The sequence below is a fragment of the Sardina pilchardus genome, chromosome 2 (assembly GCF_963854185.1).
Source record: "Sardina pilchardus chromosome 2, fSarPil1.1, whole genome shotgun sequence".
Taxonomy (NCBI): Eukaryota; Metazoa; Chordata; class Actinopteri; order Clupeiformes; family Clupeidae; genus Sardina; species Sardina pilchardus.
The window spans coordinates 28,698,525-28,722,546 of record NC_084995.1 but is presented as its reverse complement, the minus strand read 5'-3'; the positions used below and the strand labels follow the sequence as shown (position 1 = coordinate 28,722,546).

Sequence of the window (24,022 nt, the reverse complement as noted above, 5' to 3'; positions counted from 1 at the left end):
TGTCTGAGCGCTTATTCACCTTTAGTTACTTTTTGTGTGTAGTCTAGGTTTATTTTATGTTTATTTATCATTTCAGACCATTTTCCTGGACCTATTATTTATGTTGACACCTGTATCACAAAAAAAAGAAAGAAAAAAAAAGAAAAATTGTATTCCCGATACTTGGCAAATTAAAGATTCTGAAAAACAACTCTATTAACAGTCAAGAATCCCTTTGTTTGATGATTATATTTGAGAATCAACATTTTTTTGGAAATGATACAGAATATAAAAAAGGAAGAAAAAAAGAAAGACAAACTCACTATGACTAAATGTCAACCTCTACACCATCTTTGTACAGTGCAGGTTTTAGAATTGAGGATTTATCCTCTAAATACCTTTTCGTAGGACCACCCAGCCTCTTTTGGTATTAGCCTAACGGCAGACATCAGTGTTGGCTATAGGCCATGGGGAAAGCTCAATCTTCTCCATCCTATGTCAAGTTCAAATGTTTGTGACATCTTGGGACAAAGGGTTAAAAGACCGTATCTTTTGTTCCATCATAATTTCAGACACCAAACCTTACCACCTTTTTCCATTGAACTTCCATCACTCATCTAGGAGTACTCGACTCCGATTGGTAACGTTACACCATGGGTTTTGGCAACGCTTGGACCCGATCAGGCTCATGTGCATTAAGTGACTGAGGGTGAACGCCAAACAAAGAGGGGCTTCTATACATTTGTAGTCCTCCCAGGTCTTTTAAGAGGTTGCTGTGTCCAGATCAGAGGGAGGAAAGGAATGGGGGGCATGTGGATGAACTAGAAGAGAGAGGAGGGCGGGGTCTAATTTCTCTCCTGCACAAAAACAGTTTCCTGTGGACACAGTCCCGCTTCCTGCAGTGTGATGTCATAGTCCAAGTGGGCAAGTTTCCGTCGAGGGAAATTGGTGACAAGTTCGAAGCGTTCATTGGGGTAACCCTTGGCCTGCACATGCCTCACCAGCACCTGGGGACACAAACGGGAGAAACTTGACTTTTAGAACAAATGAACTGATTTGGATGGATGTTATTTCCAGATAGACATAAGCCGTTTTCAGACAGGTTTTGCGCACATTTTGCGATAATTGCTTGCCGCATTTCTGACGGTACATTCAGACATGAAGCATATATGCGAAATGTATACGGCCACACCGGGAGTAGCCTTGCTGCATTACCGTAGGTTACGAAGGTAACTATGGATCTGTGAGACCGAGAAATGACCGTCACTATCCCTGTTTAGGCCGTAGTGACGGTCAGAGTGAGGTCGAAACATATCTGCAGCGTGTTAGAGAGATGTAGGCTAACTGTTCAGTGATATCGGGTGCTTTAAATACACGTAATACTTCCCTTGATCATTACTGAGTGCAGATTTTTCCTGCGATTGCATTCACATAGCAGCTGTGATGCCAACGTTACGGAAACATGACTAGGTCGGCAGCAGGAAAAGTTCCGGTAGTAGATATGCGGACATTTGCATTCAGTCAGCACAACGAAAAAAAAACTACCGTAAAATGTCTGTGAACATGGCGGAAATACACGTCTGTCTGAAAGCGGCTATAGTGAAATATACCACGTTTAACAGTGGAATGCTAAATGGACAGCAGATTTGTTCTACTCTACATCTCAAAGCGCTTTAGAAGTCAATACCTCACATTCACTCGAAAAACAAAGATGCTTCATGTACATGATAACCGAGTGACCTATTGCAAAAACATTTTGATTTGGAACACAGAGCTTAGAACTGCTGGTACTCACCATTAGCGTAGCCTTGGTAGACAGCGTTATCTGTTCCCTTTGTCCATCTGGGTATCGCAACATGAGTCGTGCCTTGGGGCCTGTAGTCAAAAGAAAGTGTATAGTACAGCCACAGTCAATGAAACAAATATGGACCACTCATTTCAATCAGATTTACAACACAGAACCCAATTTATAACAAATGTATCCCTGGATGACATGGACACTGCCCTGAACCTATGACCCAATGTAAAGGTTTATCAGTCAGGACATACCATTGTCGTCGGGTTTACTGGCGCTGGTCTCGGGGAGTTGTGTGTGCTGGTCTGGTGAAAAGTGGTTGTTCTCCCCATGGTGCCGCTGGTTTGAGCTGGGCTTGGTCTGCTGATTCGATGAGCTGGGCTCAAGGTGGTTCTTCTTGCTCTCCTCTTTCCTGTGACTCGACTCTTTATGTGGGGACTTCCTGTGTTGGACGGGGCTTTCTGGCCTGGTGGGCGGCGCTATGGTTGTGGGCGGGGCAGGGGCAGGGGCAGCTGAAGGCGACTGGTGACCATCCAATGAGTCCTCACCTGCCCTGCCCTCGTCATCCGAGCCGTCCACTGAAATGAGGCCTTCGCTGTCAGAGAAAGGCTCTGCGTCAGAGTCGTCGTCGGAGCGCGAGTCTGGCCGGTCTGCAGCGGACTCGTAGTGGGTCTCCTGTAGCGAGGCCCGAATAGCCGCCTCAAGCTGACTGTCCTCGCTGGCGTCAATCAGACTCTCCTGAGAGTGTGAAGTGGATGGAACAGAGAAGAGTGATGACACAGGAGAGCAGCATAGGGGTGTCACTATGAGTCATAGCTTTAGTGAGTTAATTTGAGGGTAGCTAAGATTAGGGCGTGGGGCTCAACATATTTCCAACAACACCACTACTGGTCTTCTGCTGTGCATTATCTGAACTGAGTTTACAGGCTTTCTTACACAGACGTTAAAATAGTGTTTCTGCACATTAGGAACTTTTCAACTTTTTTTCAGTAGAGAAGTACCTATTCCACTCCATAAATATGACCTGTTTAATGTAACTACTGTGATGATTAAATGTTATGTTTAAGTACTGGTATATGCAATGAGATATAATGTAAAGTTAGCTATAACAACACATTCGTATTGATAAACCGGACACAATGCTATCAGATATGTTGCTGTTTAATTGCCCTAAATTGTTGCCCTAAACTGGACAAATATCATAAATTACTACAGTAAATTCAGCTGCATATTTGTCTGTATAGGATCAAAGTAGTGACACACAAAAATGAGGTGTGTCAGAGCAGTCTGTTGATGGTTAACTCCGGCACTTCAGCACTTATTTACATGGGTAGTTTCACAACTGTATCAGTTATTATTAGTGGTGAAACGGTACACAAAAATCACAGTTTCTTGTGTACCTTGGTTTTGAAGACATGGTTCGGCCAATTTTTGTTACGGTAAGCCTGGGAGTACTGCTATCCTAAAAAACTCATGGACAACATTGCTGATGGACAATGGGAGTAGTATTTTGAAAAGGTGTCAAATGTTGACTAAACTGAATATTTGTCATATTCAGAATAAGGTCCATAATCGGAATATTAATGTCCATTTAAACACACGCACTGAGAAAAACACACACTCCTACATTCCACAACAATTAATGCAGTCAGTTTGACTGAAGTAACACTGTTTGAGTTTGTTAGAGAGCGCAACAGTTACTGGAGGAAGGTGAGTAGGGGGAAGGTTTACCGAGCGCGCTCTCTTTGCAGGGGGCTGACAGGACAGTCCATCCAGCTGTCCGTGCTCGGTCAGGAACCCCGTCACCTGGTCTAGGAATGAGGACACGTCCAACTGATTCCACTCCACCATCTTTTGACCTATCAGTCACAAAGCTCAAAGGTTACTGCGGTCGTATACATTATTGATCACACCTTTTCATTCTGAGCTAGTGAGAGATCAATCTGTATCTACCACAGAGAAAAGTCCTGAAAGTATTAGTTAGCAACATTAACAGTAAACAACATATCACCGACAGTCTAATGGGTTTCTCTCTTACCTGTTCTGGGATCCAATATGGAGATGTATGGGAATTTGTTCAGTTTGTAAAACTGTATATACCTCTGCCCTTCTTCACTGTCATGATAAACCTGTGCATGCAATTAAGGACACGAGAGAAGAATCAGAGAAGTGATTCACAGTGTGTTTTTGGATGAAAGACAGAGATGACGTTTGTATATATATTCATATATATATATGTACATATATATATTCACCTGCCAGAATATGAAGTGCTCTCTAATGATGGACTTAACAGCATCATTGCTCCATACATCCCTGTTTAGGCACTGGCAGGCAAAGTCCTGCACATTCTGAATGTTGATCATCAGCCATTTGTTGGAAAGCTGTCCACTGTCCTTTGCCTACAGTTACACACATGTAAGTAACACAGAGTCAAGACAACATTACTACTATTCATTATTTATAGAACATAAAAAGCAACACGGCAGTTACATAGAAATGATGTTTTTTGGAAAATATGCGTTATATTTTCACTTATACATTACATTCCCTCAACATACATTTAAGCATACTGCTTTACAAAGAATGAGTTTGGGACTTGCTCTACACTTGGCAACCAGAACACAACAGTGACATAAAAGTATTATTACCCCCTCTACTGGTAAACATCGGAATGGCTTACCGTCTCAAAGCTCCCTTTATGCATCAGTTCGATCGGTGGACGGAAGAGGTCAGCCAGTGTGCTCAGCTTCTTGTCCATTGGACTGCCGTTCCTCAATTCCTGTTCCTGCCTGACTGCTCAAAGATGAAGAAACAGACTGTCAGCAAAAGCACCTCCAAATGACCAATTGTGCAGTTTAGAAATATGCCACTTCAAATAATTACAGTCAGGGAGAGTCTCTTACTGGTTTCTGTCTGGAAGTCCCGAAAGCCATCAAAAATCGATCTGGCTGGTCTTCGTCGTTTCGGAACTGTTTTAAGGGACAGAGGGATATTGTGAATTTGTCTGTACAGTGTATGGAGCTCTTGCCAAGATCATGAACATGACGCAGTTACCTCCAAATAATGGCTCTGGCTCTACCAGTATGTCTTGCTTCTGTGGGATTGGTGCTCGCACGTCATCTCTGTGGAAACACTCACGTCAGCAGAGCAATAAAGGAAGTGACGATCAGGTACAGGCACACTACATACCCACTAAACAGCAGTTAGGTTAGGGTCTGTGATATAGCCAAATTCCTATCAAAAAATTTAAAGATATACATAATAACACAGGTGGTTATCTGTTGCCCAACTCATTGACTCACTCTGCGGGGTGACTTGGATGACTCGAAGCTCCTGCTGAACTAGAACTGGTGCTTGGCTCCTCTGCAATCCCACCTCCATCCAGAAACATGGTCACCGCCATTTCCAAATTATTGCTACATGCCTCAAGCATATGCTTCCCTACACTCTCGGTGGCCCCTGTGGGAAGTGAGATGGTACACATTCACATTAATGACAGCAAAAACCTCCTCACAGCCAGATGCAACGGTTTTTTTTTTTTTTTAAGTGGGAAATCAATCAGATGATCTATCCTTGCAAACAATTCGTAAATACAAACATACATTTCATGACAATCTTCGGGCAACGAATACGAAGATGGACTTTTGTGATCCATTTGACACTAACTCTTAACAGCAAGCGTTCCACGAGGGTCCTTATCATTGCGCATGCGTTAAACAGCTGACATGCTCGTCTTCCAAGTTACAGTTACAGGCCTCTTGGTCTCAGGTTTTGGATATTGCAAAGTGAAACTTGTACGTAACACTTGCACAAGATTGAGAAGTCACCTGAATTACCCCCATTTTGAAGAGCACACAATTTGTTATCATTATCCATACACTCTTACGCAACTAATTTCATTTAAATCTCAGACACATATACAAGGATAATTGATACAATTTCTGCCTTATACCGCCATATTGTTGGTTGACTGGATGGTATGGGAACTTGCGTTAAGATCGATCTAACGTTAAGGGTTAAGAGGGTTAAAAAGTTGCAAACAGGTTGACGATACAGTAACGTTTGCTTCTTCTGTTTACAACGTTACATGTCCTGACCAATAACATGCAATCAGCAAGACATATCTGCTTCTTCAGGACTCGCTTAGAAAGAGCCTGAGTGAGCTTACTAGCTAACTTAGCTTCATATTTGCAGGAATATGTTGCACACAACGACGTCAATAGACAAGGCTGTGAGAAACACACTGTCAGGATGGAGTTGCAGGCATGAAGTGTACAACGCTAAACTGGATATCAAATGCGTTAGTTTCATGAACTTTGGGTCAAGTATGGGTTTTTATGGAGCCCCATATGCCCAATTCTTTATAACAACCAGTAAGTGCTATGGTAGTATCCTTAGCAAGCTAGCTTGCTAGCTAGCTCCTTTTCTCAGCCAGGTCTTTTCCCTTTGCATGACAGAGGGGGCAGTAACGCTAGCTAGGTAGTGATGCCCCGTTTAAGTTCCATGCGCAATTTCTGTAGAACAGGAATGTACCTCCTTTGTATCACAGTACCTTACCAAATACGAACTGCTATCAGTTTTTCAAAACACTATATTTACCCGTTATGGCAGTGAACTGTTGTATTAACCCATTAAGCCCCGGTGCCGATGCATCTCCGAGCGTCGCCATCTTACCGCCACCAACAACAACACAGTAATGCGCTTGCGCAGAGCTCACCAATATTTACGCCGCCTCGGCGAATCCGTCACGAATGGCCTCAGTTTTATTGTGGGTAATGTATTCTTATCCTCTACAGCTAAAACATGTGTGGGACCAGAAATCTGATTCAGTTACACAAGAACAGACATATTGATCTGTTTCTCATTTGCAGTTAGTGTCATTGTAGTATTTACATGTATCTCTAATATGCTGCTCACTGCAAATATGTTATAAATGAAGGTGCAAAAATGTCCAAATGGACTGAGCATCTCTGTCTCATCAAAATTAATATGTTAATTTAAGTATTTGTTTATAAGATGAATAAGGTTAAAAAGTAGCACAATGCACGGTTCAAATGAACTTCATTGTTTAATCTGTTTCTTTAATAATACATTCAGTTCAAAAGAGTGAACCAAGCACTTGTAAAACCAAAATAAAAATAAACAAGCAAATAAATATTAGTCCCGATGCATTGTTCATCATATTATTCCTGTTAAGCAGCTCTCTCCCAGAAAGTACCAGCGGAGCAGTACTTCCTCAAACCTTTCCTTTCCCTAAACTCTACCACTGAGTATTAGAGATAGTACATACCAACACTGGACATCATTCCTGCCAATTCCATAAGTTCACCTGCTAAGATAATACTGAATACCTGAGCCACTCTGTGACAGTGAATCCTTACTAACAGTTCCTAGGGCAGTGCCCAGATCTGACCAGAAGGTTTCACCTATGCAATAATGTTGCACAATGATATGGACACACCCCTTAGTCACACCAAATATTATCATTATTATTGTTATTATTATTATTGTTATTACGACAGTCTGCTAGTCAGTGAAAACAAAGTGCATTGCCATTCAGATACTAGATACTACCAAAGAAAATTACTTCAACAAAATTACCTCGTGGTGCCACATACAGTTAATGGCAACAGCATTGTATTTTTTTCAGTGGTGTGGGTGTCTGCTTAGGAGGGTGTTTTATGATGTAACCATAACAACCATTTTGATGCAAATTTAGCAACGTTTTGCAGAATGCAAAAAGCAGCTGTACAGAAAATACAAAGCACTTTGTCACTGTAGTGTTTGCTATTGGGAAGATCCAATTTGGGAGTATGGGGCTAAAATAAAAGCAATTAATTTGAAGTCTTGACAAATGATTGTCTTAACTTCTATTCAAATCTGGGGGATATCTGCTAGACACATTTAGAAAACAACATTAAAAGAAAAGAAAAAGAAAATTACCCTCATCAGAGTGAGCACTAGAAATCTTTACATCACACTCATTTTGTGCTCCAAGGTGAGAGGGAGAGAGGGATGTGGGTGGAATGCCAAAGCACCATTCCCATATTTACATGCACAGGTTTCACATCACGAGCTTTGAGGCAGCTGCAAAGCCAGCCCCTCCTACACCACCTCTCTCCACGATTCTCAGTGCAGATATTTAGAAGGAAGCGGAAAAAAGCTGATGAACAAAAGCGCACAAAAAAGCACGGGCGAAGACTACAGTCTCTGTGTGCACCTTTGCGTGGGTTTGTGTGTTGCCCGCGATAAAGAAGGTGGTGGCGGGGATTAGGTGTGATTAAGAGAAGGGAGGTAAAGGTGTTTACATGAGTGACCCTTAGAATGGGAGTGCGTATCAGACGTAGTGCACGTGGGGACGAGGCAGGAAGCAAGACTGGCATCGGGAGGCAAGCTGCACATCATCTGCTGGGGGGTGGGGGGTCAAAAGCGGATGAAGGTGGCATCGATTTGCCTAACGCTGGGCAAGGCCAACATGATCTTGCGTCTGTACTGAGGGTCCTTTTGTAGCGGGTTCCTCTCCAGATAAACTGTCTCCAAGCCTTTGGCATTCTTCAGCTCATCAAGATCTGACCAGTTGTCTATTTGATTATCATTCATCTTGTACGTGGAATGAGCATCAAGAAGGAAAGATAGAAAGGGGAAAAAAGAGGATAAGTAAAAAAAAATAAAAACACTTGCTTAGAATGTTTGATTGTATAACTATGAAGTTGGCATCTTTAGCTTTGTTGAGACAGTTTCTTCCTGACTGTGTGATCCTTACCCAGAACTCCTGCAACTCTGTCAGGTGACTGATATTTTCAATTTTTTTAATCCGGTTGGCAGCAATGTCCAGAGTTGTCAGCTTTTTCTGAAGAGCGAGAGAGACAGAACACACAGAAACATAAGAGCACTTCTATTTATGGAAACATTTTTAAGTACTTAAAAGGAACTACATTTAACTGGGTCAAGCACAGATACAAAACATTATCACTGGAATATCTGTAGATAGAGAACTATTTTTAATCTGTTTCAGTTATTTTCATATGTAAATGTCATTAAGTAATTTCAGCTTAATGCCATATCAGCATCACATGTTAATTAATACACAGTTGTGTTCAACTGTTGTGTAACATTTTAATAACCTATTAAAAAATTAACAGGATTCAGGATTTAGCTTATTACCTAGCTAACTTTACTTTTATTCAACTCTCTTAACAAATCATAACAAAAAATACATTAAACCTTAATTAAACTATATTGCCTGTTATGTTTGTATACATACCACTGACAACCTCATTCATATCATCATTAATAACTTACATTGCTTTCCAATCCCTCAATAACTTCAATTCCATTGTGACTCAAATATAGCTCCTTTAAGTTCTCTAAACACTGGAAACCTTCCATTTTTGTGATCCGATTACTCTGAGGAGGAAAAATATATGTTTGTGAGTGCATTTTTATTTTGTGTAAACAAAAGGCAAAAATATAAATGATCAAAAACAAGCCAAACATACCTGAATGCTGAGAACGCTGAGATTATGCAGACCGTCAAGGTTTTGCAACTGGGTGATCTTATTTGTTCCGAGAAATAAACTTTGCAGAGAAGACAGCGAATCCAGATTCTCTATTATCTGCAACACACAATGGCACTGATCAATCTCAATCTTTATGGTACTTGATTTATAATCAAGAGTGTATTATTTATTAGTAGCTGTGTTTCCTCGGAACTGAGGTCATGACTCTGGCAGCGCCAGCAATTTGCTCAAGTAGTTGAGCTGCAGTGGATGACAGCACAAGCACACTTCAGGCCCTAGTTTAAATGACTTGAAATGAAAACTATTAGCAAATAAGGCTGGATCATGTGCGATGATGGAAAGAAATGTGAAAACTCTGCAAGAGGGTTGGGTGTGGTGGAGGCCTTGATACGGAATGGGTCTGCTAATCTGGCAACCGCTCATTTAGTGAATGGCGACTGAACATTCTAAAAAAGGAAAGGTGTGATGGAGAAAAGAGAGCCGTTTAGGGATACTATACCATTCATAGACAGAGCCATTTCATTGAAGGAGAGGTGCAAACGCACACCAAAATCAAGGTGCAGGCAACTGTTATAAACTTATGGAGAGAGAGAGAGATGCCGCACACTCCGAGTTACAAGCAGATTATTTATTATAAAAGCAGTAACATTTCGGCCTACGGCCTTCTTCAGATCGCAATGCGCAATGCGATCTGAAGAAGGCTGTAGGCCGAAACGTTACCGTGTGCGGCATCTCTCTCTCTCCATAGAGCCATTTCATTGAACATAATAACAAGCATTCCTCCTTTGTGTAAAAGTAACACAAATGTCAAATAAACGTACTTGTTTTTTTAAATCATTACAGTAATAGATAAAACAAACAAGTAAGTTTATTTGATCATTTTTAGATTTATGACATATCCATGGAGACCACCATGTATAGTGTATAGTAAACATAGTCAACTGTAATGTGTGCTAAATGTAGGCTGTGTGCTTCCTCGATCTTACTCGAATACGATTGGACCCAAGCTCCAGCATTTCCAGGTTGGTTAGGTTATCGAGGTTGGCAATGGAGGCAATCTTGTTGTGAAGCAGGAAGAGCTTGGTGATCTTACTGAGTCTATCCAAACCCTCAATTTTTCTCAGCATATTGAAGGACACGTCCAACTGCCTTGGAAAAAGAAAAGTACAATTTTACTAAAAATATTGATATTTGGTGGCAGCGTATCAATAGCACGTCGCGAAAACAGTAATATACATTGCATGTACGTCTGTCTGTCTGTATGTGGTATGGGTGCAACGTGTATGTACAGTATGTGTTATAGTGTAAGTGCCGCTTATGCAATGTGATGTGTGAGTTTTCTTATCTGGACGTTGAGTCTGTGAATAAAGTTATACTGAATATACATTGAACACATGTAAAACTACTTACTCCAGTTCAATGAGTGCATCAAGGTTCTCCAATTTGCGGATCTGGTTGTCATAGAGGTCCAGCTCCCGTAAGGAGACCAAGCTGTCAAGATTCTCAATGCGCTTGATGAGGTTTTGTCTGAGAGAAAGTGTCTGCCAGAGACAACAGGGCAATATCTTATCCAGTGCAGGAAGCTAATGTACACACACAGGCCTTCTTTTACAAAAGTGAACCTACCTTTACTTTCTGTAACACCTCTAACCCTTCAATCTTGCCAATTCGACAATGGACTAGATCTACATCCTGTGATGGGATAAGATGGGGAGATGACAGATGAGTTTTTATTACGCTGGTGAAACATAAAACCAAGGAACTGAATGTACATCATACCAGATCATCTATTCGCTCACCTCCTCTTCTGGATCAAGGGTTATAGTGTCCATATCCACAGGAGACTCCTCTTTATCTAGAAGATACAGTTCAGCAGTTAAGCCAGAAAATATTTTGTTTGTGATGTGTGTGTTTGTGGGGTTGGGAGGACTTGAAATTACCTGTTGATGGTTGCTGAGGGCAAACTTCCCCATTGATGCTCTTTCTCTTAGTCTCATCATCACCAGATTCCTCTGACTCTCCCCTTCTGTCGACTGCGTCAAGGGACAAGTTGAGATCATCACCGATTACTGGACTGATAATCACTTAATATCATGTATACCACAGTCGTGCTGGCAGTTGGCACGTTATTACAGAACAATGTTTCGGAAGATGTTACAATGACAATTTGCTTTCTAGAAAGATGAGGACAGGAACTGCAGGCACAAGGAACACTGCAATTAGCTCGCTAACCCTGACTGTCAGCTAACAGATGTAAATCACAACTGTTCCGGTATATTGACACGATCAAATTACCACGAAACGAGTAATTCAAGTCTCGTGTTTAAAATGGTAAAGTGGTATCCTGTCAAAAATAACGACTAATCTTGCCACGATGTTTACAACGTCAGCCTGAGTGTGGTAGGGGTACCTTGATGAAAGTAACGTTAACGTTACAACCCTGACATGCTGTGTAAATTGTCAAGCAGGCTGCCTAGTTAGCGTTATTAGCAAACCAGCTCTTATTAATAACTATTGGAGTTACAGATTTACAGATAGCACATTTTCATGACACCAACTTTATCGCTAACACGATCAACGTCGCTTCCTTGCTACGTAACGTTGAGCTAACATTAGAGCTAAAAAGCTAAGTAGCTAGCAGGCTAAATAGATAGCCAGCAGGCGGAGTGTTGCAAGCGTAAACAATCACCAGTGCATGGAAATGAATGGTTTAGCTAATGGAGGAGATCCAGGGAGAATGGTTATAATTTCCCCATAAAATGAATTAAATCTAAGAGAAAAAAACGAGCACAACGTTTCTCTGATCTTAATCTCAGCTCAAACTGAAATTAGAAACTGTCAGATACATAAGTGTGGGCTCACCTTCCATTTCTTGAGGCTCGCCAACAGTCAAGGTAGCCATCTTTTCCTGAATCCACCCACTGCTGAATGATTGACATTGCTTTGAACCAATCCAAAAAGAGCAGTTCATAGACTCGTAGGGCATTAATATAATTAATAGAATATAGAAATATATTACTTGTTGTGTTAATGTTCGTTGTTTTAATTTGCATTGATGATTGGTTGTAATGTATTGATGTATTCATTTTCGGAATAACCTCCCTGTACCAACCCACTGATTTAGGTGGGCTACCTCCACTGGATTTCACTTTAGCCTACAGTGCAGCTCACAAGTCATCAGGGTAAGGCGGGGCACCGGGGGGCACAGACACTCTTCAAGGATGAGAATTGTGTTGGCCATCACAGGTTTAAAATATATTGAACAATTGAACAGACTGGTGCAGTGGTATTAGCCTACGAGAAACCATGATTAATCTGATTCCATAAAACGAAGACCTTGACCTCACATAATTACAAAGTAGTTTATCAACTATAGCAGAGTGGCATGGCATATGAGAAGAAATATATAAACGGTGGGTAAATTAACAATTTATTAACCAGTAAACCATAAAGTTAGATGTGACCAATATCACTTAAATTGAATGTAAAGCAAGCCTCAGGTAAATAGCCTATACTGTAACAAAGTAAGACAAGAACAAAGTAAGCTGAAGAAAACAACAAACCTAAACAAAACAAGTTAGAATGTTAAATACATCAGATATCAGAACAATTCATCAAACATAAAGTAAAAGAAAGACCAAACCCAAAACTAAGGAAAGAGAAAGAGAGGCCAGAGAGACCAAGCTTCCTGCAGAGGCAGTGAGCAAAAAAACAATAACAACTAAACATAATGGCATTCATCTGGAATCTCACAAATCACCAGGGCATCTCCATTATCTAAGCAGGGGGTGTGGGTGCATCCCATCAGAGAATGCATCAAATATCCCATGTTACAGAAACATCCATGCATTAACTGTACTGTTCTACAACTGGCAATACTGTATTTCTCGCATGGAGGCTTCAAAAATTATAGTAAAACACGAGCAGATTATAATTTCTCCCTTGACAAACATAGTTCGAGTTCAGGTATTTTCCTGTGGTCTGGGAGAGGCCTGGGACTGAGCCCTCAGCAGGGTGACGACAGTTGAAACCAGAGACTTTAGTTCATAGTATGTATAAACGGGGGTAATGTTGGCTTTTGTCAACATGATACCTTTCTAATGGTTTAGGTATCCAGGTATCCTTACATCAGCATAACCGTCACCAATGGTCACAGGCAACTTGATTCTTAGTTCTGACTGTTTCCGTACATCAAGAGCAGCTAATGGAAACTTCACCACAATGTATACAAATATGACGCAGATGTTTTATTGATCAGCAACTGCTAAGAGAGCAGTGAAATGCATCATAAACAATACGCTCTAACACAGTTACATAACAAAAAAATAAATTGTGGTTTACAGTTTGTGACCAAAAGGCTCCAGGAAGCACAGTATATTTCTACTGACATTACTTGAGCAAGGTCCCTGACTGATTACCGTAATTTCCCGACTATTAGCCGCTGTTTGTACATTGATTTTGCTAAATTTCTTCAGCTATGAGGTTAATACAGTTAATATGGTGTATATGGTTTCGTTTCCTTTAACTTGCATAATACACTGTCCTGCGGCTTATAATGCAGCTCATATGCGGGAAATTACTGTACATTTGTTCTCTGAGAAAGTAGTGCATAATCATTCCAAGGCAAAGTAATGATAATTAAATCACTTTAAAATATTGTCACTTTAAAAATATGATATCATGTTTTACAGTAATCTTCTAGTTCACTGAAAAATAATTCTACATTATTAATAATTGGTCACATATCCTTCACTATTGAGTTCTTGTTACGAGGCTATGCAATATAATTCTCTGTACAACCCATGGACATCTGGGAGCGTACCTATGTTCCCCAGGTCCTATGTTCCCCGGGTCCTATGTTCCCTATATGGGACCGGGGAACATAGGACCCTTTTTTTCGTACATTTTAAAAAGGGTCCTATGTTCCCCGCTTTTCCCAAAAAGGGCCCTATGTTCTCTGGTATGTATTGCGACTGGGGAACATAGGGATGACCCCGAACAGCTTGTGCACGCCAATAATGCTAGCCTAGGTGAACCAAGATGAACCTGTTGCCAAATTTGAACGGGCTCTGAAGGTCCGTCTGGAGACCTTCTCACTGAAGCAGGTTTCAGAAAAAAACTTCATTTACAAGAAAGATGTGTTTGCTGTACTTCCAAATTCAATGTACCAATTTCATCTTCATTTTACTGTGGTTATGAAGTGAATTAAGCAAATAAATTGAGATTTGAGAGGAGGTCTAGTGTTAGCAAGCTAGCTGTCAGTATTTTACAAAATGGTTCACCAAAATGCCCAAGAGCCAATGATACAACTCAGCAGAAGGGCAACAGGCAAGTAATGTTGGCTGGAGCTTGCTAGCAGTTTATGGCAGTCAGAGGCCAAACAGGCTGGAAACCACCCCTCCACCGAACTTCTTCTGAGCCAGGTGTAAAAAGCATCTAACCACAACAAATACTGTGAAATGTCTCGCATGACAGTACCAGGCTAGTTTAGCTTCCTGTCAACACACATCAATCCAGTCAGTGCATGAGTTTAAGTAAAAAACTGTAATTTTTGTTATAATGTTTTGTTTTTTTTATGACAAAAAGTTGCTAAGCATCTGTATATTCAACATGCACAAGTGTAAACATCACTGATCACAGAAACTGATCACATACTGCACAAATTACAAAGGCGCTTTTGTTACAAAAACACACTAAAAAATCAAGATGTCAATTGTCCATCTTGCTATCAGGTCATTAGTATGGCTTTTCCACTATTCCTCACTAAAGTTTTTAAAAAAGGCAACAAATTGATGAAGGTCTGAGGTAGTCTAAGAAGACTATGGGAAATCAAGTAATCCATGTTTAGGCACTGTTGGTGAGTGACATCGTTACTAGAAATCTATCCAACGGTCCCAGGAGATTGAAGAAGAAAAAAAAAGGGGGGGGGGGGGGGATTAAAATGTTCTGAAAAACAATTATACTTCTTTTTACTGTCATTATTATCATGCAGCTGATTCAGCTAACCGAGGGTTTCAGGAGAATCTGATACACAGGATGATTTTTGGTCCATGGTACAAGTGGAACAGGTTCCTTCATGACCCGGTTTACAGAAAAGGAGTACAAAGGCCAGCAGTGCAGTACTCAGAGTCCCTGGAATGAAGTCAGGGCTACTCTGAATCTGTGAGATTCTATCTCGTTGCTAAGTTCAATCTTTGCTGCCAGAGCCATATAAAGATATCTCTTTATATGGCTCTGTTTGCTGCTATGTTGTTAGACAAATCTGATTGGTCAAAATACCTAAACATTCTAAAACTAATTGTGATGTGCCGAGCATTGCGCTTCAAAGTTGAACCAAGTTCAACTCCCAGTTTGCTCAACGCTAGCGTTACGCCAGCGTTGTCACCGTTCCGCTGCCGAACCATAGAAAACAATAGGAAACCTGCCGCTTGCCGCTGGCTAGTGTGATCCCCGCCTTAGAATTTGCTGTACCAGTGCATGGAGCGCTCCAGTGCGCTCTCCCAGCTGCAGAGGACAGGCGTGTAGTGGTTGGCACCTCCCTGGGGCAGAAAGAGGCGCTCTACAGAGTGCAGCCTCTTCAGCTCCTCCTGACTGCTCCAGAAGCCTGAAGTGTAATGTCAGAATGGTAAGCCAACAGCGGTAAGGTGAAGGACCAGACTAGAACTGTGTTTTTTAGATGTGTTCTCATTCACCTCTACGTAGTGAATCTGGCATATGGCAAACTCTATACAGTGAGTGAGTGAGTGAGTGAGTGAACGAGTGAACATTTACAATGCAGCTTGGCTTAACATTCCTAATAGATCAATAGCACTCTGGGCATTAGCTATTTTATGACTAAATGTAACTGAGTGAAAACTACCGCATGGGTGGGTCCATCCAAGCATTGGCATATCAGTGAATGTGAATGAGGAAAAAGTGGTCGAGGTGCCTTATTCCCGTACCTATTCCCAGTCCTGCCATAAAAGCTGCACCCAAAGCAGACATGTCGAAGTGACTGGGTCTTGCGATCTTGCATCCGAACAGGTCAGCAGTCAGTTGCATTACAAAATTGTTTGTGCTGACTCCACCATCTGCTCTGGTTCCACATAAACAACAAATTGGGATAACTCATAAACACATGTGACAGACTTGAGTGTAGAAGTCGTCAAAGATGACATGCATCATACACAGGTAACATACCTTATTTTAGAAGTCGTCAAAGATGACATGCATCATACACAGGTAACATACCTTATTTTAGAAGTCGTCAAAGATGACATGCATCATACACAGGTAACATACCTTATTTTAGAGATAGGAATGCGTGTTTCCCTTTGCATGATGTCATAGAGCTGCTTATTCCTGTGAAGGTGGACATACAATGGTGTTTGCTGGCATGTTTCAGTGGCAAATGCATTCTACTATCACGTGCATGTGAATGTGTGGACTATGGACTAACATCCATGCTAGAGGCACCAGGACAGATAGGTTCAAACTCACCTGAATGCCACTGATTCTAGGATGGCCCTCACCAGGTGGTTTTTAGTAGTGGAAGGCTTGAGACCCATGAAGGATGCACAAGCTCTGGGGTCATTCAGTGGAGCCTTGTATACATGCACACACAGAGGCACACAATATAAATAAAAAGTTAATCATATATTCTATAAAGGAAGCCATTCATTTTTGATGCTGTGTTTTCATTGAGATAACATAGGAACAAAACAGCGAAACACCCACAACTAAAACACACTTGTGACTTACAAAAAAAGCTGGGACACAGATGTAGGCAGTAAAGGCAAAAGAAAGAAAAGTCAAAATTATCACCCTGAAAACATGGAAAGAGTCATGTCCAAACACTGTAAAAACTAGTGGCATACCTGCAAACCACTGAATGAGGGGACAAAGCACACTCCATCAGAGTCCTTCACGCTGCTGGCCATTGTCTCAGTCTCACTCACATCAGTGAACAACTCTAAAAAACACACACACACACACACACACACACACACACACACCTCAAGTCACCTCCTGCATTTGTGAATCTGCTACAACTGCAAGATAAGGTATGGCATCTGTTTAATATATTTTACGGCCATACACAGTGCAAGCTATATGAATGACTGCTGCCAAAAGTCCTGTTTGCTCTCAGGCAGTGTGTCCAGAGTGGTCTTACCCAGCTCCTGCGCCCATTTGATGGCTGTGCCCGTGTCTGCAGCATTGCCCTCTGCCAGATACACCACACTGTGCCCAATCTTCCAACCCACCAGAGGATACAGGCCTGTTACAGAGAAGAGGTACATAGTGTTCTAGCTAGATGGAAACAGAAAAGGTATAAAAAGCGACTGTTTGTGCAGTCCAGTCAAGTTTCAGTTTTCATCAACATTACTTTTCATTCAGTCCAATCCTACCAGCGATAGAGGTGTGTGGTTTTGCCCCTGTGTTAATGTCCATGAACGTCCCTGTTCCCATGGTGATTTTCACGTCACCTGTGTCAAAACAGCATTCCCCAAACATGGCCGCCTGCTGGTCTGCCATCTGTGGGGCAGAGAGAACGCAAGTCCTCATGGCTGTACTGTAGTGTTCACATGCACTCAAGAGCACGGAGCAGAGAAAGGAAGAGGAAACAGCAAGCCAAACAACAGAACAAAAACATTCACGTCAACTTACAACTGACATGATCGGTATGGCAACTCCAAATATGGAGGGGTCTGATGAACCAAAGTTGTGGCTGGAAGGTCAATAAAAAGAAAAAAAAAGGTCAAGCTTAATCAATGCAAACACCAAGGGAAGTACAGCACCTGTGTAATGCAGTGGCTGATACTCACCTTGTGTTCTGCACTTTGGGGAGGATGGAGAGAGGCAGAGAAAGGAGTGAGCACAGAAATCCACTCCAACACATCTGAAAGGCGCAAGCGCACACACGCAAGCGCACGCACACACACACACACACACACACACACACACACACACACACACACACACACACAAACACACACAAAATGACAGAATACTTGTTAGACTCAATTCCTTTATGTGCACCTCATAATATCAAAATAATGTGAAAACATAGAAACTTGCCCTGTTGCTGCATAAGAAATACAAAGATAAACAAATCTAAATCTCTCACAGTAACAAAGAGAAATCTAAAACATTTTAGTGGCCCAGCCTTTTTATTTTCATAGCAACTTTCTTTGCTATGATACTTCTGAAACCACAGATGTTGAAATGGCACTGGATTTTATGCAGGTTATCTTATTCATTATTTTACTAATTTATTATTTCTACAATTAGTATACTATTTATTTTGTTGTTTTGTTGTTTCACTGTTACTGTACTGTTGCAGAATAAACTAGATGTACCACATAACGGTCCTGCACATTATCTCCGCAAAATAAATCACACTTGTCAATGTTCATGTCATTCATGTTTGTGTTTGCTTTTGTGTATGCTTCTGCTCCTGACTCCTGCTGAAGGCACGAGACATCACATTCAGATCAGGTGATGCCCTAACCTGAAGAGGGGCATCAAAAGGGCCAAGTACAATCACAAGCTAAGGATCAAGGATCACTTCAAAAACAACTCTGACCCCTGACGCATGTGCCAAGGCATTCAGGCCATCACAGACAACTGCTAATATTAGATAGTCCTTCAGCCAATCAGACCAACGATCTGGTGCGTCTTTTGGATAAGCTAGTTTCTGATTGGAGCCAAAGGTTCTGGCAGGGAACAGAGGAGATAGATGTTATGCAGGTTTCCAGTCTGAGCTGCCGGGCAAAATCCAAATTCGCCTGAAGTTCAGGCAGGGTTCACCCAGCCTACATCAATACCTCCCTCAGTAACTGCATTCAGGACTTCCTAACCAGCAGATCGCAGTCAGTTAGGTTAGATAACCACACCTCCTCAACCCTCACCCTGCATACCACAGAGCTGTGTGCGGAGCCCTCTCCTTCACTACCTACCTACTACCTGCGACCAGAACCGTATATAGAGAGAGTTGCGACAACTAGGGAATCGAATGTTCTGAGCTATCCCGTTAGTGATTGGCTCCCGAGGTGATCACATGTTTCATGGACGCCATGTTTCATCCCAACATTCAGCAGATCCCCATTGACTACATTCAACAGAGGAAAACATATCTAAATTCTTCAAAAAAAGAGATTATTTATTACAAAAAAAAACAAACAAACAAAAAAACTGTTGGGCGTGTGACTGCAGTGCAAGACCGAGAAGTGAAGAACAGTTGCACAATTTCCCTGGTGACTCAGAAAGGCAGAAACTATGGAAGCAGAGGGTCAAAAGCCAAAACTGAAAACCCATGATTTAAGTCGTCGCAACTCTATATATATTCCTCTGCCTACGACTGCACATCTTCACATGCCTCTAACACCATTGTCAAGTTTGCAGACAACACTGCGGTGATTGGTCTCATCAGCAACAGCGATGAGGCAGCCCAGCACTTAACAATGTGGTGCTATGACAACAACCTGGCTCACAACACAAAAAAGACCTAAGAGCTTGTTTCTGGGTGTCACATCTCTGCGAACCAAGAAGGTCCACCTGTCTCCTCAGATCCTGGTGAACTTCTACTGCTGCACCATCGAGAACATCATCACCTACTGTTTCACAGTATGATATGGCAACTGCTCTACCTCTTGGAAAAGAACTGCAGAGGGTCATCACGGGAACGCATCACTGGTTCCTCACTCTCCTCCATCAAGGCCATCCAGGGCAAGCAATGCTTGCGTAAGGCGTGCAGCATCATCTCTGTCTGTTCTTACATCAAGTCTGCTCTTACCCCAACCACAGATTGTTCATCCCACCCCCCTCCGGAAGGTCTTGCAGGTCTCTCCGCACCCAAACCTCCTTGCCAGCAGGTTCAGAGGAAGTTTCTTCCCTGCGGTGGTCACCCTACTGAACTTTAGCTCTGCAACCTACTGAACTTTAGCTCTGAACTTTAGCTCTGCAACCTACTGAACTTTAGCTCTGAACTTTAGCTTAGCATGGTCATGGACACTCATGCCTCGAGGTGTCCACGACCATGGCAACCTTGACAGGGACAACAAAGGAAGCGGACAATGAGAGACTTTGTTGTGATTACCGTGTACTGTACTATACCAGTGGTCTAGGTACAGGCATAAACTTGCCTGGATATTCTACAAATCATCTTGATACTATGAACAGAACAAGCCAAATATTACTGACCTGGTATGAATCAAAAATTCCAGTTGTGCTTGCATTTGAGTAATCGGTTGCATGTACTGAACCTGTAGTGGAAAGCAGAAAATTCCTCAAATTCAAGTAAACAGGTTTAACTCTCTAAATGGTGTCACAGGTCAAAATAGATTTTCTGCATAACAGTACTGGTGATTAGGCCCTGGGATTAATGTTCTGAAGAGTTAGCCTGGCTAACGCCTCCCACTTCTCAAATGAGACGTGGTCTGGCAACCATGGTCTCGTATTTGAAAAAATGCCCAGATCCGTTCATTGGGCGCCACGGATGTCAATCAAATGCGTCTCTGCATAGCTCTTCATGGTCTTGCTTTCTCCCCTGTTCTGTGATTGGCCTCCAACATCAGGCGAACATGGGGGCGTTAGTTTCCAGACTGCCTTAGCAGCGTGAAAGAAATCACCGCGCAAGGCAGTATGGGAAACCCAGGCTACTGAAGAGTGGTCTTAAGAACAAATTCTGCAGCAACAGAGGAATTCTGCAGCTTCTCATTTGTTCTATTTGTTCTAGTACGAAGTACACAAATCCTGTACTTGAGTGAAAGTAGAGATACCCACGGGTAAATGTTACTCCAGTAAAAGTAGAAGTCCTCCTTTTACATTTCCACTTAAGTGGAAGTACAAAAGTACTTGCCTTCAAATGTACTTAAGTATCAAAAGTAAAAGCCCTGAAATGTATTGTGACAGTTGCATTTGCTATTGTTGAAATTATTCGGCACAGCCATAGGCCTTCATTGAGCCTTTCTCTTTCATTCAAGGACAAGAATTGTTGTATGTAGAAAGAACTAAAAACAAATGAATGTGATCTTAGATACTTCAAAGTCACCAGTTTTTGCTATGTAGAATGCTTTACACTTTCGGACCAAATCAAGACATCCCCTTTTGTGTTTGATAGTGTCAGATTGTTTATCATTGTATATCTGTCTATCATTGTCTATCATCATTTGCTCGATGGCATCATGAGGCTAGTTATGGTAACATCAATATTGTGAAAAGAAGTCAACAAGGTACATAAGGGATATAACAATAACTTAGGTTAGGCAACACCAATATTTAAAGCCTAGCTTACTTAATAGAAAATACACATGTAAGTACACGTGTATTTGGACAGTCTTTTTTCCAAAAGGAACTTCAGCTGTACTTCAGCTATCACAAAATGTAGTGGAGTAAAAAGTGAGATATTTGGCCTAGAAATGTAGTGGAGTAAAAGTAAAAAGTGTAACAAAATTGAAATACTCAAGTAAAGTATCGATACATGAAAAAACGACTTAAGTACAGTAATTGAGTAAATGTACTCAAGTAGTGTCCACCACTGCCATTCAGCTAGTATATGAACACAAACAGAGGAAGGGGAGAGTAGAAGGAGAGCTTTGGCTGTCCCTTGCCTTTTGTGAGTTTGTAGAGCAGCCAGGTGTCAATGGTTCCAAAGCAGCAACTGTTGTCATTCACCGCTTGCCTCAACTGTGGTACATATGGGACAAGTGGAGGATCAGTCAGAGATCATGTACCTTTTCAGCTAAATGTGACGAAACAATCCAACATAGTAGGGGTAGCCTACTTTCAAATCTTGGTGATCAATCAGTGAACAACAATTTCAAGCTACTGAGTTGAGGTGAAGGGTCTTTCTGAACGTGCTTTGACACTGACCCAGTAATACCATGCTATGTTTATCTCTAGTCATCCACGCCATCTCCTTTCTTTCCAAAGCAGGTCAGCCCTGCTATCTCCCTTACCTCTGGACAATTGGAGAGCATCCAGGCCAGACGCAATGAGACATGCTGCGTAGAGAACACGACTAGGCTGGCAGCCAGAAACCTCTTCTGTCTGGTGAGAAAGTGCAACACTTTCATCACTCCATGGATCGACTGTCAGCACAGACACAAAGATCACATTAGCACATTATCCACATATTAATGCCTTATAACATCACCTTATATGGCTATGTGCACTGTGCAGATAGGCCTACATGTTACAAACAACATGGCTTGATTAAAGAATCAAAAACGTTGTGAGAGATCCAGTCTCACCTTCATTGAGCAGGATTGGTTCCATGATTTCACTAGATCGGCTGCTCTCAAGTCTTGCCAACTGATAAAGTTGTGAAAAGGACACCCAGTCTTCCTGACGACAATAAATGTGGCCATAAGCCGTAAGAGTGTGTGACATCTGCACAATATACACAACCTACAGCACTGGGATGTGGATGCATACACCATAAGCATTCATTTTTTAATCAGCAGAAGTCTTTGTGATATGCAGCGCATAATGGCATATTCTTTTAACAAAACTCTATTAAGCAAGTTAGCATTCTTTAAGCAGCTCCTCGTACAGACATGATGGCTCACCTGTCCCAGGTGGTGAATGTAGCCCTTTGTGTTGAGATTCCTATGGCCTCCATCTGCCACATCTGAAAGCCTGAGTCTGAACACAGCAAGGAGAAATCCTTAGCCTCCTGCAACAATGTATCAAAGTAGGCCTACTCCAAATTCCTCCAAGACACACAACACAACACAACACCAACCCTGTACTGCGCCTTTCACCACTGTGACGAAGCTTTGCCAGAGCTCCTCTGGGTCCATCTCAACACGTCCTGGCCCAGGATACAACAGGGACACCTGTGAGGAATAAAACACCTGCTATTGGGCATGAACATACATGAGGAATGCCTACAGCGCTATGCAACATAAACATATATTTGTCCAATTAAATCACAGCATTTACAATTTCGTAGCTAATTTATATGTCAGACGTAGCACAGAGAAAAGTATGGCTTCGAAACTGAAATATCATAAGTCTGGCTATTTACCTTATGTGTGCATGTTCCTCTTATTTTCGCTTCTTTGCCATAGACATGGCATCTGATTGAAGTTGTTCCAACGTCCACAGATAGAATAAACGTTTCCTTTCTGTAGCCATTTCTCTGTGTCCCCATGATTTCTCACTGTAACGTAAATTGATCTAACTGAACATCTGTGGTGATGAAATTGGTTTGGCCCCGAACTTGAGTTACTGGGTAAAGTTTTACTGAAACGCAGACATGAGCGTCTCTGTTCACCTAGTAGCAACTCTGGCCAAAAGACCTTTGATTATAATAATCCAACTCATGCAGTGCCTTGATCAATCAGCAGCTGGTACTCGAAATACCGGTATTCAACAACTTGCCCATGAGGATACAGTTTGATCAGGGCAGGAAGACACACTGGCATTTACAATCTTCTCATACCGTGTCGAACGTTTTTCCCCGTGCGTTCCCAAAATCGTATGTGTAATCATCCAGTCAATCTAAATAAATCCATAAACTACTACACTACGTCTACTGAAGTTCCCAAGTGGTTCGAGTCCCATAAACAGTTCATTTCCTGGAGGTCACTTAAGTGCATCCCAACGAAGGCGACGTCATATATCAGTCGATAAGTGGGAGTGCCTACACACATGTCTTAAAGTGACAGTACTACAAGGGCTTGTGATGTCTAATCGATTTAATAAATGAAATGGTCGTAGGCTACTTGTTTGGACACCA

General features: G+C 41.7%; 3 protein-coding genes across 5 annotated transcripts; all 3 read right to left on the bottom strand.

Moving 5' to 3' along the window:
- Positions 1–209: 209 nt before the first annotated feature.
- On the bottom strand, positions 210–6,490 carry ubxn7 (UBX domain protein 7). 2 transcript variants are annotated; one of them, XM_062524965.1, is made up of 11 exons: positions 6,377–6,490; positions 5,080–5,236; positions 4,832–4,899; positions 4,681–4,746; positions 4,458–4,573; positions 4,030–4,176; positions 3,813–3,903; positions 3,506–3,633; positions 2,029–2,512; positions 1,775–1,854; positions 210–986 (listed from the first exon to the last, which is right to left on the bottom strand). In XM_062524965.1, the coding sequence occupies exons 1-11, from the start codon at positions 6,444–6,446 to the stop codon at positions 825–827; spliced, it is 1,569 nt and encodes a 522-aa protein (XP_062380949.1). In that variant the 5' UTR covers positions 6,447–6,490; the 3' UTR covers positions 210–824. The 2 variants fall into 2 exon arrangements, with proteins under 2 accessions (XP_062380949.1, XP_062380955.1); XM_062524971.1 differs by having other exon boundaries at positions 4,458–4,570.
- Positions 6,491–6,826: 336 nt separating this feature from the next.
- Positions 6,827–12,273, bottom strand: ppp1r7 (protein phosphatase 1, regulatory (inhibitor) subunit 7). Its single transcript, XM_062524954.1, has 10 exons — positions 12,160–12,273; positions 11,238–11,330; positions 11,097–11,152; positions 10,924–10,989; positions 10,708–10,838; positions 10,284–10,446; positions 9,277–9,393; positions 9,080–9,184; positions 8,541–8,627; positions 6,827–8,377 (listed from the first exon to the last, which is right to left on the bottom strand). Exons 1-10 carry the CDS (start codon positions 12,266–12,268, stop codon positions 8,201–8,203), a joined length of 1,104 nt encoding a protein of 367 aa, XP_062380938.1. The 5' UTR covers positions 12,269–12,273; the 3' UTR covers positions 6,827–8,200.
- A 441-nt stretch (positions 12,274–12,714) lies between these two features.
- On the bottom strand, positions 12,715–23,851 carry gk5 (glycerol kinase 5). Of its 2 annotated transcripts, XM_062524938.1 has the most exons (16): positions 23,309–23,849; positions 23,024–23,117; positions 22,848–22,923; positions 22,530–22,623; positions 22,236–22,367; positions 21,888–21,963; positions 20,479–20,540; positions 18,102–18,175; positions 17,944–18,004; positions 17,685–17,811; positions 17,450–17,554; positions 17,154–17,248; positions 16,777–16,880; positions 16,579–16,638; positions 16,239–16,372; positions 12,715–15,901 (listed from the first exon to the last, which is right to left on the bottom strand). In XM_062524938.1, exons 1-16 carry the CDS (start codon positions 23,432–23,434, stop codon positions 15,753–15,755), a joined length of 1,569 nt encoding a protein of 522 aa, XP_062380922.1. In that variant the 5' UTR covers positions 23,435–23,849; the 3' UTR covers positions 12,715–15,752. The 2 variants fall into 2 exon arrangements, with proteins under 2 accessions (XP_062380922.1, XP_062380928.1); XM_062524944.1 differs by lacking the exon at positions 12,715–15,901 and having other exon boundaries at positions 16,367–16,476; positions 23,309–23,851.
- Between the last annotated feature and the right edge of the window lie 171 nt (positions 23,852–24,022).

Coding starts and splice junctions, on each gene's coding strand:
- ubxn7 (XM_062524965.1), bottom strand. CDS start 6,446: ATGGCGACGCTCGGAGATGCATCGGCACCGGGGCTTAATGGGTTAATA. Junction 4,747..4,831: donor GCCAGAGCCATTATTTGGAG/GTAACTGCGTCA, acceptor CCCTTAAAACAG/TTCCGAAACGACGAAGACCA. Junction 4,574..4,680: donor GGACTTCCAGACAGAAACCA/GTAAGAGACTCT, acceptor TTCATCTTTGAG/CAGTCAGGCAGGAACAGGAA.
- ppp1r7 (XM_062524954.1), bottom strand. CDS start 12,268: ATGAACTGCTCTTTTTGGATTGGTTCAAAGCAATGTCAATCATTCAGC. Junction 11,331..12,159: donor CGAGCCTCAAGAAATGGAAG/GTGAGCCCACAC, acceptor CCCTTGACGCAG/TCGACAGAAGGGGAGAGTCA. Junction 10,447..10,707: donor GATGCACTCATTGAACTGGA/GTAAGTAGTTTT, acceptor TCTTTTTCCAAG/GCAGTTGGACGTGTCCTTCA.
- gk5 (XM_062524938.1), bottom strand. CDS start 23,434: ATGGGGACACAGAGAAATGGCTACAGAAAGGAAACGTTTATTCTATCT. Junction 23,118..23,308: donor GAGGAACATGCACACATAAG/GTAAATAGCCAG, acceptor TATTCCTCACAG/GTGTCCCTGTTGTATCCTGG. Junction 16,639..16,776: donor CTAGAATCAGTGGCATTCAG/GTGAGTTTGAAC, acceptor CCACCTTCACAG/GAATAAGCAGCTCTATGACA.